Source organism: Siphateles boraxobius, unplaced genomic scaffold (assembly GCF_051911475.1).
Source record: "Siphateles boraxobius isolate OS27281-9 unplaced genomic scaffold, OSU_SipBor_1 65, whole genome shotgun sequence".
Taxonomy (NCBI): Eukaryota; Metazoa; Chordata; class Actinopteri; order Cypriniformes; family Leuciscidae; genus Siphateles; species Siphateles boraxobius.
Window position 1 is genome coordinate 8,261,209 of NW_027509192.1, and position 21,083 is coordinate 8,282,291.

A 21,083-nucleotide genomic window follows, 5' to 3' on the forward strand; every position below is an offset into this window, starting at 1 on the left:
GATTATCTACACACGCACCCCTTAACAGTTATGGGCCATTCTACAGAATTGGTTCGAAGTCAGATTTGGAAACGTCTTAAAAAAAAAACTCTTTTCCCACAAATTTTGTATGTATGCAAATTGTATAATACCCGAGGTCCACTTTTCTAGTAATTGTGCAGTTAATTATCATATTGTATTTTCAGAAAGTTTTGGAATATTTTTCCTCTCCCCAAATTTGTCACTACCAAAACTTACAACAAATTTAATAAGGCGGCTTATATTGACCTATTAATATTTTGATTACATCAATACATTTTTTTTTTAATTTACTTTTTAAAAGAAATCAAGAAGATATTTTTAAAAACAACAATGAAAAAAACAACAACAACATTTCAATATCATTTTCACAAGTTGTAAATTAGGGGTTAGGGTTCGGGACAGCCACCTTTCAGTTGAAAGTACCCAATAAATGATGATTTTATATATATTAAGTTTACTTATATTTTAAATATTATTGTGGGATTCAATAGATCATAGAAGGATTTTAGTAAACATCTAAAATTTGAATACTTAAATGCTTTTTAAATGTGCTTTTTGGTTGTCGAACAGCAGTTTGCTCCAATTCTGTAGAATGGCCCATATACTGACAATTTGTTTAAAACTTGTTCCCATTTGCATTGGACTGGTATCAGCCAGACTTGTTGATGTTTGTTTTAGAGATTATTAAGTGCATAAAACCAACAATTTATCCTTTCTTTTGTCAACAGATTTGGGTGCATGAGTTAATTCAAACCTTGACTCAACAAACACCTTAAAACAAGGTCAGAGTAGCTGAATATCTTCAATATTGACTGTTCTGTTCTGCTGAACATGTCAGAACACTCCACAACTCTTATGCAAATATGAGGCACAAAATGCATATGTAAAATCTTGTGTACTTGTATATTATTTTAAAAGTCTTTACGGAAGAATAAATACAAAAGTAATGCATGGTTTCGGGTTCAGCAATAACAGGTCATGACAGTCATCCTTCAAAGATGAAAACAGAAGTTCACCTAAATATCTTTAGTAGGAAGATATATTAGTAAAAAAATATTGCAGAATATTATAGCAACTGCAAGTGATTTCAATGAGAATTTAATATGCGTGCAGTTCGAATAAAATACTATTTTCCAGTCATGTATTTTGTCATTGAAGATTTCTTAAAACGGTTAAAATAGTCTCGTCCCATTCCCGTGAACCAAATATTGTATCATCTCGTCTCGTGTGCCAAGTGTTTCGACATGCCCCTAATAAAATATAATTTCCCAACAGCAAAATTGTGGCTATATATAAACGCAACAACATAGATGTATGACATATTTATAAAGTTAACATTTACACTTTATACCATTTAAAAGTAAATCAATAACTTACATACACACACATAAACACTCCCTTGCAGGAAATTAACAATCTTCAAAAAACAATATTTAATACTGCCTTTGTCTGAATGGTATACAATATAGGATTCATAAGTTATATTGTAAAATCAAAACCGATATTGGTAAAGGCTGTCTTTCCAAAAGTTGATATATCACAAAATTCTGTATGATGAATAGGGGTAAAGTGTTTGAACTTTGACATGCAAACATTTTATTGCCTTTTCTACTCATATATTGTTGTTCTTAATCAGTCTTGATGTGATCTCTTCTGTTGATGAACACGCATTTCATGTCTGAAAGTGCAAAACCCGCATTCCTACATTTCAAAGTGATAATAAAACGGCACATTCCGGTGTTCGGGCAGATGGAAAACTGTTGAGCTGGGTCTAAACAACGGCCCACGGGGCACTTTAGGTCCTCAAAAAAGTGCCGCATCATTATGCTCATATAAGCCCCGTGGCCAACAACCAAGGCATGGACAGAAACATCCAAGACTCCGTCATCTGGGAGTCCTGCAGGAGCCCGATTTGTTTCATCTGATATGGATGTCTCACCATCTTGTACTTTGTCTTGGTGGTCATTAGCTATTCGCTCGATCATAGCCTTGAGAAAATCCTTGATTCGCACCTTCACCTGAAAGGAATATAAGCTTATATATATATATATATATATATATATATATATATATATATATATATATATATATATATATATATATATAGTAAAAATAACTAAATAAAATTTGCCTCATTTAACTCATTTAAAGACAGTAAACAGAAGTTTAGGATGACAACCAGATTTGTTGTTTTTTGTTGAAAATTTGAAGAACTGGATCCTAAATTATTTTGTATTTATTGATAATTCAAAATTAATTTTAAAATGTTATATTAAATACATGGGACATAGAACATGGACTGTTATTTTATATTAAAACATAAACTTCTGTTTTGTACAGTGTTGCAATTTAGAGTGGCTGTTTTCTTTCATCACAAACCAGCTATACTGACTATTATTTATTTTTTACATAAGTGCCATAAATTTTACCTGCTCCATGGTTTCTCCCTCGGGTGGAGTGAACTCTGGTAAAGGCTGTCCGGCTGCTTTAGCCATGTTTTTCATTTCTATGACTCGACCTCCCTCAGCTATACCAAAACTCTGGAGAAAAAAAATAGTTCTGAGATGCATTTGAAAAGTTGTTCTGAAAAGACATACTCTGATCTGACATTTTTCTTATACTATCAAGCAGTACTCTGTACTTACTCTCTCTTTAAGTGATCGATCTGCTACTAGTTCTATATCAGGGCAGGTTCTGTTGTTCCTCACAATGATCTCCGCAGTCTGTAATTTTACAAAACAACGTGATTATTCATCCTAACAAACGAATACACACAAGGAAAGTGATATTTGTTACAAGAAAACAATAGGACATACTAGTTAGATATTATTATAACTTTAGTGGTCAAGTGCAACCTTATAACATTTGCAACAGTTGCATATTGCAAATTAACAGATCTTGTCTGTTAACATATAGTTTGACTATTATTGATGGTTTCTTTATCATGTTCAAAATAGACTCACATAGGTATATCGCTTTAATGCTTGCTGACTCTTATCCAGGGAAACATGCATTTCCAGCTCAATTGACCCACACGAGCACTGAACAGAATAACCTAAAAGAGTTTCTTTTATTTTGGAGAGAAACATTTCCCTCTACCTGTGGCAAACGTGTATGTTTCAACTAGACTGGAACTAGTATGTTTCTACTTTACCTGCTTGGCACGTATCATGTCACTGACAAACACATTTGTGAATTTGACATCCCTGAGGTACTGGCCAGCAGCCTCAGATTGACGTATCCCAATTTCAGAAAGCGGTGAGTCTATTTTCTGACCTAAAAGGAAAGAAATTATAGTTATAGTTTGTGGAGCATGTGCTGAGATAAAAAAAGAAGAAGAAAAAAGAAAAGTAATGCTTAATGCCTGAAATAAATGCAGGGGTACTAACATGGGTAACATTTTTTCCCCTGTAAAAAAAATTACCTTGTAAAAGGCCATCTTTGTTGCACTGCGTCTCACCACTGGTAAACCAAAACAGTAATAGTGATCAATAAAAACTTTATTAATAACCAGCGCACAGTTGTAACCAATCATTTTAATTCAAGAAAACTCTTAGTTGTAAATTGTTCATAACTTCACATGTTTATTCTTGTAGGCTGTAATGAAAAAGAAAGGGATTCTACAAAACCTCTTGCAATGAAGACAACAGACTATATAACTTAAATATCGTTTTTAACATGGACAGTGAGGGTAGGACATTTTTTGGTGTTTTTAAAAGAGTTACATCAAGTTTGCCTCTGACCTTTCACTGAAAGAGGAATTCGTATTGCCCTTTAAACACAAGTTACAAGAGACAGGAGTAATATGATATGAGGAGCCCAGTAAAGTTTAAACTAAATTCCCACTAGCATATTTAAACTCTACTAAATGTCAGTCAGCCCTAATGTATTAATACCGTTCTATAACGCCACGACGTTCAGATACAGTGCTATATTTAGAACTAACGTTACTTTAGCAGAGTATAATTAAAATATCAGGTCACTTTAATTTACAGTTACTGAATCAATAATGCAGAGATTATAAATTGGCAATGTAGAATGAATAGGTATAATGAGAAAAATGTGTTTTTATTAGAGAAACAAGGCAGAAAAGCCAACTTACTGTCGGACTATCGTTAAACCAAAAGCGAGCATTGCTGCAGATATTACGATGCAGTTAACAGCGTCGTGAGGTTATAGATGTTCATCCATCGATCCCGGAATCTGTCAAGGCCCTTGCGTTTTCAAATATGCGCTGCTTAGTGGTGACAGCACTGCCACTAACAGCGACGTTAACGTTACTTGATTTAACCGGAAGTTCGTACGCATGGCTGGTAGGTCCGACTCAATTTCCTAAATGTAGCCTATTTGCTATCCTTTTCAATTTTGTTTATAAGGGTGCTTATTTGAATTTAATTTATCCCAGTTAATTTTGATGTAGCTGAAAAATTATTAGAATCTATTTATATTTCTTGGCTGAAATAGTCGTTATTTGTTTTAATAAAATGATATTTGTTAAAAACCAACTCTGTTGCGTAAGATTGTTGATAAAGCTGTAATAGCTCTACACATATTTCCAGTGTGTGTTTAACATTATAAACATAAATCTAGAGTCATAAACTAATCGTTCAGATTTGTTTTGCACTTTTGAATGCACCAGCTCAACCGAATCCTTGAAAAGATCCGACTCAAAAGAATGATTCGTTAACGAATCAGACATCGATGTCACATCGCTCACCCCTGACTGAAGCGTGCAGTGGCGCGTTTTGAAATTTTATAACGTCTGTCTGTCACGGTTTTCTTATCTCACTGGCATTACATTGACTCTACATAGGTATTTTATCATTTTATTTTAATTATGAATGATATTTTTAAGCAGTCACCAGCTGCTCCTCAGAAGTAAAATGTAAACGTTTATTAAACATTTTCACCACAGTAGGCTACAGTAACGTTACTGAAATAAGAAGAGGAGGCAGAAAACTTCTTTCATGGTAAGTTTATTGACCTTAGCATGCCCTCTTCTTTAACTTCATTCATGCTCTCAATGACAAATTATTTGAGTTCACCAGAAATCCAAAGAATATCCACAGAGTTGCCAAGCCCTAATGACTTTACCCTATAATTCATCTCTTTTAAATCAGCTGTAACAATTTCCAACTTATTTAAGTTATAATTATTTAGCGGATAATTATGCAAGGAAACATGGTTGAATAAAAAAGTTCAACCTGTTCAAATGTGTAATTTTCACCCAGTCTGTCTGATTATCCACATTCAATCTTTACAGTCATTCTCTACCAGGTTAACATGCTGGATTGATTCCCATTGTTATTTTCACCATTAACATTGCCAATAAAAGGTTAAGAATAACATAGGACCAACATAGCACCACACTCTTTAAAGCAGATATTTATTGAACAGAGGTTGTGCAACAGACATAACTGAGGCACATGATATGGTTATAGTGGAGGGAGGAGGCCTTTACTCGTTTTTGCTTATTTTATATTTACAGGTTTATATTCACTGAAATGGGCAGGGTACATTGTCAATCATTTGTCACCTCCATCCACTATTTCTGACGTCCAGGTGGGAGCCTTGTAAGCTTTCTATTCATCTACATCGAAATTCAACTGTATTTACTACATCAGACATATCATAACCTCTTCTATGTGCTGTCCTTTCCAGGTTCCAAGAAAAAACTGTTGTGAGTTGTGTGAGGTAATGGAAAAAGTATTTTATGTCCAGTAAACCTGAGGTATAGAGATACCATACTTACAGAATGTGACAGAGAAAGAAGAGGAGGAAAAGACTAAAAGGTAAAGAAACATGCCTTTATAAGAGCACACTGTACAAAGAGCATTTCCAGTCGAATACTCATTTCATGTTCTTCTTTTACCCTCTACTTCTGTATTCTCAAAGTATTCTGTAAGCAGTAAAATAATTATAATACAATTGTTTATAAAATAGCAGCACACTGATGTGACATCACAACTATGTAATGTTATTTTTGTGTATAAGATGAAACAAACAAACAAAAAAAATCATAGCTTTTTAGCAGCGGAAAAAACAATAACTCAATAACAATATTGACACTTGATTGATGTCTTCACACCTTTTCCATCTCATCACTTTGGAATACAGTATCATACCCCTTAATGAACGTAACTTCAGTCCATATTCAAAGTCAAACGACATAGCCACCCTTACAATCTGTTAACAGTACTGTAATTAATTTTCAGAGCAGAGCTGGGAAAATATTAAGACAGACTAATTTAATACAATAAGATTGACAGGGGTTTTGGTGTAGGATGGAGGAAACGTGACTTGTGAAACTCAAGCATCACTAAGAACTGTTTCTCAGCAAAGGAAATGTACGAGTACACGCAGATATCTCCTTTACACACAGAAAGACATGCACACAAACACACACACACATATGCAGACGGACACAAACCTAAGCTCGACTGCCCCTTTTTAAGGTAAGCTATGAAAATTCAGCATATGAAAGCCGTTTTGTGCTGATGATGCACCCTGTTTTTGGACACTGTAATGACTTTTGGAGGTTTTCAAATCCCATGCCAGTTCAACCTTTGGAAGCAGCATATTTTGGATGGCTTGGTAGTGGATCTTATGCTTAAGCTCTGCAAAACAGGGTGAAAGTCTACATCAGACTCAAGGCACTATATAAAAAACATTTCTTCAATGGTGCAGTTGCACAAGTACATTTTTTCAAATTTCAAGAAAACTGCCCTTGGAGCGTGCAAACCAACAAACAATTTATGATCTGTTTTCTGTCTTTTTGTTGTCTGGTTTTTGGTCTTTTTCATTTTTGTTAAATTAATTTGCCTTATTATTTTGTTGCTGTTGTCATACATTGGTTTCCAATGCTTTAACGTTATAATGAACCGAACATGCCATGATCAAAACATGGGAAACCAGCCAAAACTAACTAAAAAAAACTAAACTAAAGGACAAACAAATAAACTGACAAATAGATTAAAGATCTTAAATATTAGGTGATTTATGGAAACCATAATAGCTGTTGTTTCTCCTTTGGCCTCCTTTCATATCATCATCCTCATCTCAGCAGCATGCTTCACACCTCAAACTAACCAAGCTTCATCGTCATCATCCTAAATCATTCTTGCCTACACATTCCTTTACTGCTAATCAAATTTGCATACACTTGTTTGCAAACAACTCCATGACTCTTCTCTCGGTCCCTGGTTGGACCAAACACAAATCAGCCTAAGGCTCCTTCAACACGCTCACAACAAAATACATAAAAACATAATAATCTGTATACAATACAACTGTAATATTTAGTGGGAGGTTGCCCCAAAGGACAACCTTACCCACAAATTTAAAAAACAACTCTTCTTGCCTTTAGAAGAAATGAGGGAACGTAGCCGTCTCTGTCCGCTCCCTTTTCTTGCCTCCTCTTGTTCTGTGCACTGGGTTGGGCTCAGCCCTCAAGCAGTTTCCAGGCCAGTAAATAAAAGCATTTAATATAAGGCACTGATACAGGAGGCCCTCGAAGCATCGTGGAATCATTTGCTATCCCTGTCCAGACCATGTGCCTACCACTGAATCCGTCTCTATGACCAAACACTTGCAGATAGATGATTAAACAAAGCCCACGACTCACACAAGAGTGCCTGATATAGGGTAACTTGTACACGCTTGCACATGAGCCAACATACACCACACGTAAATGCATGCACACAAGCAGCTTGACAAAAGCTTATTTGAAGTGTCTGTAACTTTCGCATCAAGAGACAATAACTTGCTTGTTTAACAGGAATAATAATAATAATCATATTAAAATTATATTAATAGTCTATTGTCGTGATATAAGCCCCTGTTGCCCTAGCAAAAGAGCCCTGCGTTCTTAGCATAAGACTTGTGTCTCACCGCTCCTTTTTAATCCCCCTTTTCTGGTCCTAATGCACTCTTAGTACACAGCCAAGTGAATGGGTGCGTTCATTCAGACTCATGGCACCTCAATGTGTGTTCAAGTTCAGGGATTCCAAAATGAACCAAAAAAATATAAAATAAAAAAACACAACAAAACAGGAAAAAAAACATAGCCCCACTTTTTGTACCCTTTCAAGCCAGTCTGATACAGTATACTCTCTATTTTGAAAAGCCCTTAACGCTATCACTTTGCATTAAATATCATATTATTATGTTTACACAATCAAAAGAGTTTGCAAAATACTACACACTTCCCTTCTAAGAGTCTGAGGCACCGTAGAGCTTTTTGCATCATTATCAAATCATTTTAAAAATATCTATTTTTTGTATCTAAAATAGCTTAGATTTTTTTTCTTTTTTTGTCATTTACGGGAGTATTTTTTTATTGGAAAATGAAGATAAAACTCTACAAAGACTAGCAAGCACTTTTTGTTGGGGTTGTTTGTTTTTTTGTCATTTTTGTTTTTTGTTGTTTTTTTCTTTTCTTGAAGACTGATCACAGCATTCCTGCAGCAAGCTCACAAGTTGATGTCTCGTACATCGGTTGGGGTGCTGGACTGGTCCTGGTCATCAAGTGCTTTGCTTCGCGGGCCACCCTGTTCCTGCTGCTGCTGTTTCTGCTGCTGCCGGCGACCCTCCCTTAGGTTATTCATCAACACTCTCTCAATCTGCTCCTGGCATTCCTTTAACACATCCTGCAAAGCATCAGACACATAACGTTAGAAAAACAGGTCACTTACATCGCTGCAATGTCTGTACTTATCCAGAATCTCTTCATTAGCAGTACTGTTAAAGCAAATGCAAATCACACTCAGTTAATGGTTTAGGTAAAACAACAAGATTTAACCAAAATTCTAACCCAGATTTTTCTGTCTACACCAAATATGCAGTTTCCTATGATAATTACATCTATATACCATGGATAAAAAAAGGTAGTGTTTCACTTGTTTTTTTTTAATACCCTTTCATTTTAACAACAGCATGTAATGACCTAAGGGAATCTAACTTGAGTCCACCAGAGTCTTCTTCCTGCTCTGTATAACTAAGAACAAACAAAATTTTTATTTTTATTTTTTTTAGATAAAATATGAGAAATACTCTATGCAACCCTGTGGGTGGCTCCAAAGAGCTTATGACATATTTAAAATGGCTTTCACACACTTTCAACAAAATGAGCAATGATGCCCTCTAGTGCAACTAAATGGATACGGTGATCAAAGCTCTCCCTCCTATTTAGTGGGTATGTCTGAGACACAACAGGCATCTGTGGGAAGTTTGCTGTGAATGGCCCATGGGGAGAGCCTGTGGAGAATGTGTTGCTTGTGGAGAGGCTGCATTCCTTTGACATTTACTGCTAATTAAAAGCTGATGGGCCAAAGTCTGAAATTATGTTATCCATGGCTCCTGGGTCAGGCGAGTGTATCTTGCCCGTAGAAGCAGTCTATCGTTTATCATTTATTTATTTTTTTATTGTTGAGGAATAGCTTAGTGTTTCTAGGTTGTTTTCTTTCATCGTGGATGACAATGCCACCATCCTTCACGAGATCTCTTGTTTCCCACCACGATGAGCCATTATTAGTCATGAAAAATAAATTCCTTCTAGTAAATTAACTAAAGCATAAAACATGTAAAGGAACTGCCTGTGTCTTACCACAAGAATGCCAGGCCCGACTTCTTAAAAGACATTTCCCTGTGCGCTGGTCTTTATAGCTGCACAACCAAATTCATGCCAAGCCCCAAAGGCTTAATTCAGGCAACTCTAATAGCTTCAATGTGCGACTACTGGTAAAACCAGGACTTGCTCTAGAAGAGCTTCTCAATGATTAGATCCAGAGGAGGGTGGCACTTGGTGAGCTGCAGGTTGGAGTGGGTGGTCCCTGCTTAATCCAACCTTGCCCTGATCAAGAGCACCCTCTATCTCACCGGAGCATAGCTACGTTTGTCAAAGTCAAACAAATGAATAAAAATCGATAGAAACCACAAGAAAGATGGTCTATTGAAGAAACAGCAGTTATTGTGATGTCACTCAGTGTGTTCCATCTTAGACAGAAGATGGCTAGAAGCATAAAGCGGACTTAAGTAGCCCAAAAAAGAAAAAAATTGGTGTCTGTTTTTTAATGGGAAGTGAAAGCAAGGATTGCCGGGTTCAGAGCAAGGCCATCACAGCATTGAGAAATGAAAGGGATTAAGATGTCCAAGAGGCCTAATGCAAGAGGCCAGGGGGCCTAACACATGATCTTATGTACCAAAAAGTCCTTGAAGTTCTTCTCTAAATAATTTGCTACTCTTCAGGTCCAAATAACATTTCGGTTGCAAATAACAACGTCCTTATGACATTATGACTTTAGGCAAAGGAGCATTCTCAGCATACCAGACCCAAAGTTTCTAACATTTCACCTACTTTTAGAAGCTGCGGTATTTCAAAAGAGTTTTTAATGTGCACTTTCTCTTCCTGATTAGTTTTTATAACTGCAGATCTTTATCTTGTATAAAGCTATATTATACGTATTCTAGAGGAGTACAAGGACACAAATTAATGCCTTAACATAAACAAATCAGTCAAGGCCTAATTTAAAAGAACTGATAACTGTACCTGGATGCCTACAACATCCTAAAGAGCATCATTTACTGTATTTACTGTAGCTACAGTAACAAACTACTAGTAACACCCAGTATCAGACAAATATTTAGTGTCTTTTGCTTCTTTCTTAGAGAGACCTTAGGTTGTTTGTGGAAACTTCAAGCCAATTTATCAGCCCTCTTGGTTTGGCATGCATGTGTGTAGCTTACTGCTGCACAGAGTATGCTTCACCAGGTGTGTCTTCAGCTACACACACATTCCAAGGACGACTGGAAGAGGCTGGCTGCCCCTATCATATGTCTACTGGAAACTACAGGCTCTGGACACCACAAATGTCAGCAGGGTTCCTGGTTCCAGGCTGGCAGCATTGCCATTTGGCATTAGGTTGACTTTTCTTCATACTCTGTCTGACCGCTCACCTCCCAACCTCTGCCTCAATATGGAAGGTCCTCATACACTAATGAAAAGTTTAGTACACAAAAACCTTGTGTATTGAAGACTAGGTTTTTCTACTTTACTTCTGCTATAGATATCTGGATAGGACCTCTAAGATTTTCTCAAAACATTAATGCAAAAACAATTCTAATTGGTAAAATGAGCTATTCGTCCCAAACAAATTCAGTGCTCAATCTGGGGTCCTTCATTTCAGGGTCACACTCAGGGTCTTCGGGACCAAATGGTCCGGAAGGGTTTGATTCATATTTATTAAAAGAAAATCATATTTTTTTTTTTTACTTGTTTTTTATAATATTTTTTCTTTTCTTTTTTGGTGTTTTGAGATAATTTAAGATTTATAATTAATATTTATGCAATAAATATGACCCATTTTCCCCCCATTGAATATAATAGAAAATAAAAAAATATATTTTTAAAATTTTTTTTAAAGCTGTATTTCATTTTAGAGTCAAGCCTAGACCTCATAAAAGCAATTTTTGAAATTAGATGGATGCCATCTGGTGGACAAACTGAGCATTTTAAAAATGCAAAACCCATATGTAATCTGAATTTATCCGTTTGTTTATGTATAAAAGTGTGTTTGTGTGTGTGTGTGTGTGTGTGTGTGTGTGTGTGTGTGGATGTGTCTGTTTTGCACTCTTGATGTTTTATAGATTCACCCCTTCACTGTTGTGTGCTTTTTTTCTGGATCGTGGCTGATTTGTAGATTGTACGCACAAAAAAACTCTGTATTGTCACATTTTTGCCAATTTCCCATTCATTTCCTATGGCGGGACCATTTGGTCCCGAAGGCCCTGAGTGTGACCATTTTTTTACAACCACTTAGACTATTCAAATCCTGTCCCCAATTTTTTGGGGTGTTCATATACCAAGTACCAACAAAGTCACCAAATTTCGGACCATTCCGATGAAGCTATGATTTTACACATTTTTTTATTTAAATTCTTCGGGACCATTTGGTCCGAAGAACCCCAGAGGGTTAAACATTCACACATGGTTCAATTGTTTGGTCCGAACCCAAGTTCGATCCCCCCCACCTGCTCCCGCTAAATTGTGTACACATTGTATTTTTTTGCCTTTTGAACTGCGGTATGTTTGTCTTATCTGAAGCTGCAACTGTTTATCCCTTGTTGCTAGGTAACGGCAATGCAAGAGAAGGCAGCAAAATGCATTGCGTTGCCCGTCTCACTTTTATTGTTTGATTTTGTTTCTAAAGAATGAGGGCGTCTATGTCTGCAGTACAGCAGTCCCGCTTGTCAGGAAAATATGTTAGAACATATACAAATAGACAGTTTTACCCAATCATGTTATTAAAAGCCTTTCACTTCCATGATTACATTCATATCAGCAACATACCGTATTGGAGTTCACATGAACCAAACCCCACTAAAGTGGATTCAGGTTCAGTTTGCGGGTGCGAAACCAAAAGTGCTAGTATGAAAGCACTTTAAGATATAGCAAACATACCTGTAGCACTGCTAGCAATAACCATTACACACATGATTCTATAATGTCACAATAAAGATACTGTCGCAGTAGCATATAAAAAAGTCGATTTGCATCCTTGGCAAGACAAACTGTTTAATTAACTTCCTTTAAGGGACAGTTCACCCAAACATTTTAATTCTGTCATCATTTGCTCACCTTCATGTCATTCCAAACCTATATGTTTTTCTTCTGAGGAACACAAAAGAAGATATTTTGAAAAATGTTGGTAACCAAATAATTTTACAAGTTTGAGGGTCAGTAAATGATGAAAGAATGTTCATGTTGGGTGAATTATACCTTTAATTTTTCTTAAGGCTTTATAGCTCAGTGCGAGCAGGGTATCGTGCATACACCCTACCTGCATATTTTCAAAGGCATGGCTTGTTGGCATCCACCAATGTGACGAGTTGTTCATGGAGCAGGCAGTTCATTCCTTCTGCCCTGGACCTCACACTCCTCAGACACTGAGCACCTTTACTGCTGTGTAGGACTATTTGTTTTTCCTCTGCTATGGTGCACAACTTCACACACCACATGATGGGGCGGCAGTCATTCTACCAGCAGCAGTGCACTCTATCTTGGGGAGGGTTGACCTCTTCAGCTCAGGATAGGAATTAAATGTGTTTCCGGGGTTATTCTCTTAATCCTAATTTTCTATTCTCTTTGGCTTTTACTTTTCCCCCTAAAGAGATACTAAAGGACCTAAAAGAAACGAAATGACCAGTAACTGGTCCCTTGTGCGACAGAATGTGTGAATTTGTATGCAAGTAATTTGCATAAAGCCATAGTATCCCTGACACATTCCCCTAGCCCTGCGGATTCTCTCCTTACAGTCTCTCAGTCAGGGTCAATCCCATTTCATTTCCAGTAATTCAGTGGCTGAATGTGAAATTGAATTGGAGCTGGACCGAAGCCCATTGAGTAAATAGGGGAAATGCACAGCCTCCTCTCACAGTCCTACAGGCACAGCAACACTTATCCCACAAATTACCAATAGCGTTGCTATTGGTAAAAAACAAGGAATCTTCTTATCATGGTCGCTGTTGCTATTGGTAAACAACAAGTAATCTTCTTAGCATGGTCGCTGTTTTAAATTAGGAAGCATCCCTATATGATCACTCCACTTTAGAATATAAACAATCTGTGAGGTAATCTGTGTAGCACACTGGCCCGCATGGAAGTGCCGTGTATCATGACTCATTAAAAGATGCATTAGTAAATTGTCAAAGCAACAATACTCACAACTTCTGTGTTTGTGATCTTGGCGAGCAACTCTGTAAGGTTGTCTCCCCACAGTGAGCGGTTAGTGCTGTTGAGCTGCAGGCCACAGATAGCTGCTGCCACGCTGCCCGTTGCAATCATGGATGGAGGGGACATGGCAAAGGTGAAATCTGAGGAAAGAGCAAACCAGGCAAGATCGGTCAAATTTTGAGTTCATAAAAATATACTTTATCACACTTATACAGTATTTTGAATAGTAATATCAGATATTATTAAATTGATACAGAAATAATCAAAATCATAAATACAGATAAATAAAGACCCTTTCCATTAGGTATGTGCACAGTCCTTTGCTAATGACTGCAGCCCAGGATAATGAGGGTTCACTTGGCTTGAAAAGAATCTGAAAAGCACCCCACCCCCAACCCTCTCCTCCAGTCACCCTTTGCAGATCGGCCCCTTTTCTTCCAGCTCCTAAGTAAATCGTGTGCTCCCTGAAAAAAAAAAGCCCTATAGCCTTTGGAAAGGATGGAATAAAGAGCCACAGTCCCCCTGCCAATGCTCACTGCTGTAGGTCCTTTTTCCACGTGTGGTCACAGGCGTTCATCTCAAAGACCAATAACCTTGTTAGCTTTCTCACTGTCATTCATAATGCAAATAAGACAGCTTGTGAACGGGCCTGAAACCCCAAAAGACGACTGACTGCAAGAAGGGGGAGAAAGAAAGAGAGAAAAGAAAGAACCAAACAACTTAGGCTGTCTGCCCCCTGTCTCATTGATTTCCATCTTTCTTCTTTTTCTACGGCACCCTCTCTCCCTATTTTCAGACTGTTTTCAACACTTTTTTTACTTGAGACACATACCCTTAAAGTTGAATAGCATACATGTCATTGTTGTTGTTACAACAGCTTGAGATTTGTGTCAGCGTTGCTGCTATCTTTTGGCATATTGAGTGTGGCTACTGGTGGACATGGGTCTAGTGGGCAAGAGAGTGTGGCCTCATTGTCCGAAATCATCACCTCAGCTCATCCAACTGAGAGATGCAACATCAAGTCCTCTCTGTGTATTCCAATTCAACCTGACAGCCACACAAAAGATTGGAGTTGGGGGAGGGTGCTGTTGGGTTTTAGACAGCTGGGGCGGCTGAGGGGGGCACTAAGCATCATTCTTTAATCAATGTCCAGACCTTCGTAAGGTTTTGGCAGAAGAAAAGACCCTCCTACCCACCTCATTCCCCCCATGCCATTCCTCTGATGCAGGGCCACCTCTGGGCTCACGGTCCCACACTCCCTGGCAGTCTTTGCATTACCATATTACCATATTCAATTGCAAAGCAAACTGTGTGTGATGGCTCTGAGGGTGATTTTTCTTCCCCTTTCTTTTTAGGAAAAAAAAATCAAAGCCCTGGGCCCTTTGATAACTGACGAGCATGCCTTCATTGCCTTTTTAACATTCAAAGCCAGCCATTTTCTCATTTTGCGGCTCAGTGTTGACAAATAAATGAACTTTTTATACACTCTTGCCTTTGTAGTTTTTGCCGCACCAGACAAAAATGTACTAAAAGGCAAGTTCTGGTCAAGCAGAAGAAGACAAAAACCGCACTGCAACTCTTAGGTCTTTTGGGGCAGGGAGAAAAAACAATGGAAAATAGATGCCCACACACAGCTTGCGTGTGCTGAGTGGGTTGCAATCTGATTTTTCACACTCTAGACAAGACAAGTTTGTCGGGGGAACAAGAGTATGCGCGTGCTAGTGGCAGAGCTGGACGCTCTGGTTTGTGAAAGTGGTAAAGAAAGAATGGATGTATTCTGCACGCCTTCATTGATATTCATGCAGAGTATAAACAGTGTATGTAGCTGAGTGGTGACGCCTGTGATGGAAGGCTCCTAGTAAGCGGCGGCTGGCTGGCCTGGTATACCAGCCTCTCACCCCCTTCAATGGACCATTCTCCTGCCCTCGCCACACTGCATCCCCAGAACTGTGCCAACACAGCAAGCTCCTTGGTGGGTGCAATGTGCTGTGTACGCATTCAACTTGTAAATTAATTAAACGTCCGGAAAGTTGAGGAACGGCCAAAGAGACTGATGATTTGAGGGGCAATAAATCAAGTGCCAGGCTTTCATACAGATGCACAGGTTTGACTTTACAGAAAGTCTCACTTTAAGCAGTCATGTTTGACCTGCCTGATAAAGATCAAACGTAAATATGAATTGGGCATCACAGGATAACTCTTAGATAAATGGTAAAGCATGTAAGTGAAGAACTTAAAGACAGAGTTACTAAAAGAGTAGACATGTAACAAATAGTCAAATAAACGTTAATTCATTGGCACTTTTTTTGTAGCAGTTTTTAAACCTACAAAACGGAATTTAAAATGTTTTTTTTTTACTCCTGGCTCTGTTGTGTCTCATTATGAGGCTTTAAGTAATTAGATATCAGCAGGTCATGTCTGGGACATTCATGTACAACATTACTTCAAAGAAATGTCTATTGTCTTTTTTTTTTTAATCCGTATCAAATCTTCAACAAAGTAAATTCATAATTAAGTGGCGTATTGGTCTGCCCTGTCAAACCATAGTAAAACAGATTAATTAAAAACAGGAACACTCTTTGACTGTTAAAATCCTGTAACAACTTGTTTCAGTCTTGCTCCAGTCTTTAGCAACAGCAGTCAGGCCGGTGTGGGAGGAAACAGAGGCTCTTGAATGAAAAAAAAACATGAATATGTCGTTAAATAGAATTAATTAATTTTCAGCTCTACTGAACTCACCACCAGTCACTAGTTATTTATTTTTCTTAAGGGATTTCTCTAAGTAATAACCTGAAGAGTGGCAAAGATGATCTCTACCTTAAAAACATATTTGCTGCTAATATCATAGCATTTCTCAGGTCTGTTATTAGACATCTACAGACAATCTTTGATGGAGAAGTAAAGGGGGTGCTGGGTGTTTAACAGTAAAATGGGGTATAATCACGTTTAATAAGCTTGTTCCTGTGTAGGCCTTCGACAGACTGTCCTCCGGAGAAACGCTTTATCGTGTGCTCCTTCTGCACTGACCCTTACATGCCTCTGCATATGAAATGGAGGGTTGTTCCTTTTGTCTCCTTTCTTGCGGTCTCTAGCCAAGCCTTCCAGCTATTTGCATATCTCTGAAAAGCCCCTCCATGTTATTAATTAATACTGAACTGGTCTACTCTGCCTGACCAAATCTCTCAGAGTGCTCTAAACGGAACTGTTTTATCAAAAGCAAAGAACCATTAAAAATTAGCTGTCGTCTTTCCACACTCTTCTCTTCTTTCTCATTCAGATACAGGGGCCTTGATTTATGCATGTCTCAGAAAAGAGGGGGACGCTGAATTCTCTGCAAAGAAAGCAAACTGTACAGAGAAAAGAAAAGCAGCAGTCAGGGCATCTGCCCGGCAATTAAAATCTTTTGGACACCCCTCGAATCTCTGTTGTTAAACTAGTAACATATTTGTGTATTGCTTAAAACAAGAGATTTAACAAAAGAGGTATGTCACACTCTATCTGCAATTTTTCGGCATCTAAAAACCAAGTTATTTTGTTAAACCATTCATATTATCCCAACTATCTTCAATGCTCATCTTGACAATTCAAACCAGTTTCTATGGATTCTGTTTATGCCATAGCAGAATCAAAAGCTCCATGTTTAAAAGACCAACCAGCTCCTCCTCCGATTCCCTCTCCCATCGTATGCCACTTCCCCAAAGTCAGAGTTACTCCCGAGGTTCATGGGGAGTTGAGCAACCCCAGGGAGGAAGAGAGAAGCCTGAGGGAACAAGGGTGGTGCACTGGATCCCATTACCACCTATGGTGATGTTCGGTACAGGCTTGGCTGGGAGAACCAGCCCCACAAAGGCTCCTGATCATGGGAAAGTCGTCATGCCCTGGAGCATCTGGGAGGCGTGAGAAGAGGGGATAAGATATGAAAACATGACATGCTTCACTGTTTGGCTCGGCTGGAACAATACACTCCTCACGTTTTCTCACCCTCCTCTCATCTCTATGTTTGATCTCCTAAAGGTGGTCCACCTCTAAGACCAGGAACAGTACAACCAATGGCTCAAGAGCACACAGGAATGTCCTTAACTATACAACTGCCTTTTGAAGTGTCACTGCATTCAGGGTTAGCCACTGATATGGCCACCAAACATACCAGGCAAACACATAAGGCTTCCAGTGAAATTCTCTCCATTACACGTCGCTATTTCAGTCCACATAGTTTCTCATGAATGTAATGAGATGGCATCTGATAATTTGCCTGCAACAAGAACCTGAATAAAGTTGCCATAGATACTAAACCCACAGAAGTCGGCTTTAATTTCAAGTTTTGCGAGGAACAAACATGGATCTTGCAACACACCACTTATTGAAGTGATGATGCAAGGTATCAACACCAACTTGACTAGGCAGTGGATCTTTTATCACTCATACTTAACACCAATGGAAGACACATACAAGTTGACACTCTACTAAGTTAATGTACAAATGCATGTTGTGAAGATTTTGTTTGAAACGAGTGGGATGAGTTCTATGGAGCACTGTACAAATTAGAAGTTAAAAATGCTTTGAGGGCATTATTTATTTCTAAACATCCAACATCTACAATGAATACACTACCTGTTGCACAAAGGGCGATGAAAGTCTGCACATGTTTACGGATCAGGTCCAGCTTATCCTCAGGCAGTGGAAGTTTCCTCATAATGTGTTCAATAAAGTCATTGGGAGTGACAGCAGCCAGGTTCCACTTCAATTTGCCCAGGACAACCAGCTCCCATTCCTGTAAAAAGGTTTGAGGAAAGAAGCAAAATCACTATGGATCCAAACCTCAATAATTGTGTGTCTGAATCTTTTTGCAGTATTTGAGGTGTTAAGATATCAGTGTGTTTGCACATTCAACTAGCGTGACATCCTCAGTGGCTTCCTGTCAACAGATGTTTTCTTTTTATACACTAGACGTTGACAAGATCTAAATATAATTTTGTGAAGACAATGGATGTTGGGGTGACATTGTAAATCAACAATTCAGACAGCTGTAAAAAATTTTTTTTTTACTAGAGATCAAGTACTTAATAGGTTTGTACTATAGTCCTTATGCACCTGAGAAACATGTTCGTAGCAATGTTTAGAATTTTTTTCTATGAACTTCAGTTTTTGCGGTACCTCTATATTGCTCTAAGCTCTAAGGCATTGATTGGTAAAGTGGATTTACTTGTTGGAAAGTTAACTTAAGTTATCATGAGCATTGTAATGTTTTAAGTGGATGTCATAACATATGTCAGTAGACTGGGAAGATTTTAAAACGAGCGGTTCATTCATAAATACGTAATCGATCTTACCTTCATGCTGTAGAAGTAAAAACCGGAAAACAGAACACAACGAGTGCAGCGCTGAAAAGGGGCGGGGCTACATAAGGTCTATATGTTTATATATTAACTCCGCTGTTACACATTCAAATGTTGTTGCTATACAGTACAATTAAACCAGATCACACAAAATCTAGCCTCAGTAAAGCTCTGGGACCTTCAAGACATGGTTTGGCCTTGGTTTTGCAAAGCTACAAGTGGAAATCCTGAAAGCTAAAAGGCTGAATGCAGGCACACTTGAGTAGAAAAATGGGTCACTCAGATTGCCTATTCACGTCACAGAGACTGTCAAGCATCAGGTACTTTCCTCCTTAGCATATAAGCATGATTCTGAATTTGTTTTATAGTGATCTGTCCAGTCAGAAGAGGCCGAAGTAGACATTTCCAACCACAAACACACTCATAAAAAACATTAATGTGTAGCCTAGTTGTATTTTAAAGGCTGGTAATTAGATTTAGCTGTAACCTCAATGGAAAAAACAAGGCTCAATTATGACCTTGAATGGACTGTTCAACACTGCTGATGATACTATTTTGTCTTTTGGGGGCACTCTTGATGCATAACATGAACTTGCTTTGACCTAAGTCACAATGACTAATGTAAACGTAAGATGCTCAGTCATTTGGTTTCAGTCAAGAAGACAGCATCCTTCAAATAACTACTCCCCCTTTCTATTTGAACTAGGGTGAGTAACAGGGGACCAAATGACTAATTGGGGAAAACTTGCATTTGCTGGGACAGTCCTTATGACTGAGCACTCGCTCAAATTGAGGTGGTTTCTCCACAAATTAACCACATACACTTTATTCATGAGATGGCCAAATATCATTGCCATTACATTCTGAGACATACAGTATTGCCTTTACAATTATTATAAAGCACAGACATAATATTACGCTGAACTTATATCCCTGCAACAGCTTTCTTAGTGAGCAAGAATACAATGGCAGCCATCCGCTGATGCATGATTTCTCCACTTCCTCTCTTTGCTGGATTTCACTGGTGAGTGACTCACCCAAAAGTACAAACAGCAACATGTTCCTGTCTGTTCTCTCCTCAGGGGAGGTGCCTGATGTGAACATGAAGCCATGATGGCATGTTGAAGCCACCGTCGCTCAAAACCATTGACTCCTGGTTCACCAAGAGGGGTATGATGGAATGTAAACTATGAGCAGAGGCGTTCTCCAAAAGAAAACCAATTACACGCTGATGTGAAAATGAGCCTCTGCGCTCTGTCACTTTGGAGCAGTAAAGTTTGGGCAGCAAAAATATGCATGTTCATTTTGGTGTGTTGCTTTGTTCTTAAAGGGAAAGTTTACCTCAAAATGAAAATTGTGTCATCAACACCAAAAAAAGATATTTGAAAGATTGTCTGTTATTTTCATACAATGAATCTGCATGGGGTCAAATCAATGTTTTGGAACCCATTCACTTCGATTGGACAAAAACAACTGAAACATTCTTCAAAATATCTTATTTTGTGTTCTGTAGAAGAAAGAAAGTCATACAGGTTTGGAACGAAATGAGAGTGAGTAAATGATGACAGAATTTTCATTTTTTGGTTACTGTACTAATTAAGTGCAGGGACAGTTTTGGCAACTATAGAAGGCTCAAAACGACATAATTATGTATTAGCAAATGATTGAGTACTTTATGAGGCCATAAATGACCACAAACACAACTTTAGGACAACATATTGTCTTCTGTGGCTATCAAATCAACAGTCCAGTGTCACGTGCCAGTGCCAGCCCTAAAACTTAATGTGACACTCTTGCAACATAGCCTTGATGCAGGAACCCACTTCCTCCTTTTGTGCCCTACAATCATACCTCCAGGCTGTCACTGCGGTTTCATTTACAAGAACTTCTTGCCAGCTAACGAGGACAAAAATGTAAATGTGACAGTGACAGCTGATATTCAATTTCCTGCATCTTTTGGACTTTGCAGACCAGCAGAAGCTCCACAACAACAACAA

The 21,083-nt window shown here is 38.2% G+C and overlaps 2 protein-coding genes across 4 annotated transcripts in view; both read right to left on the reverse strand.

Moving 5' to 3' along the window:
- Positions 1-901: 901 nt before the first annotated feature.
- tigara (TP53 induced glycolysis regulatory phosphatase a) lies at positions 902-4,325 on the reverse strand. Its single transcript, XM_077210631.1, has 6 exons — positions 4,124-4,325; positions 3,446-3,483; positions 3,176-3,297; positions 2,667-2,744; positions 2,451-2,561; positions 902-2,039 (listed from the first exon to the last, which is right to left on the reverse strand). The coding sequence occupies exons 1-6, from the start codon at positions 4,153-4,155 to the stop codon at positions 1,650-1,652; spliced, it is 771 nt and encodes a 256-aa protein (XP_077066746.1). The 5' UTR covers positions 4,156-4,325; the 3' UTR covers positions 902-1,649.
- Positions 4,326-4,981: 656 nt separating this feature from the next.
- ccnd2a (cyclin D2, a) overlaps positions 4,982-21,083 on the reverse strand; it is a 171,874-nt gene continuing 155,772 nt past the window's right edge. For 2 of the 3 annotated variants that reach the window (XM_077210666.1, XM_077210664.1), the window contains 3 exons: positions 18,362-18,521; positions 13,742-13,890; positions 4,982-8,669 (listed from right to left, as the gene is read on the reverse strand). In XM_077210666.1, the coding sequence (XP_077066781.1) occupies positions 8,493-8,669; positions 13,742-13,890; positions 18,362-18,521 (486 nt within the window). In that variant the 3' untranslated portion in view covers positions 4,982-8,492. Of the gene's footprint in view, positions 11,212-11,833; positions 13,891-18,361; positions 18,522-21,083 lie in introns of all 3 variants that reach the window. The other variant, XR_013196641.1, reaches the window with a different exon arrangement.

Excerpts from the sequence above, each read along its gene's own strand:
- tigara (XM_077210631.1), bottom strand. The coding sequence starts at position 4,155 with ATGCTCGCTTTTGGTTTAACGATAGTCCGACA. Across the intron at positions 3,484-4,123 it reads GGTTTAACGATAGTCCGACA|TGGTGAGACGCAGTGCAACA; the intron begins GTAAGTTGGCTT and ends TTGGTTTACCAG. Across the intron at positions 2,745-3,175 it reads ACATGATACGTGCCAAGCAG|ACTGCGGAGATCATTGTGAG; the intron begins GTAAAGTAGAAA and ends GTAAAATTACAG.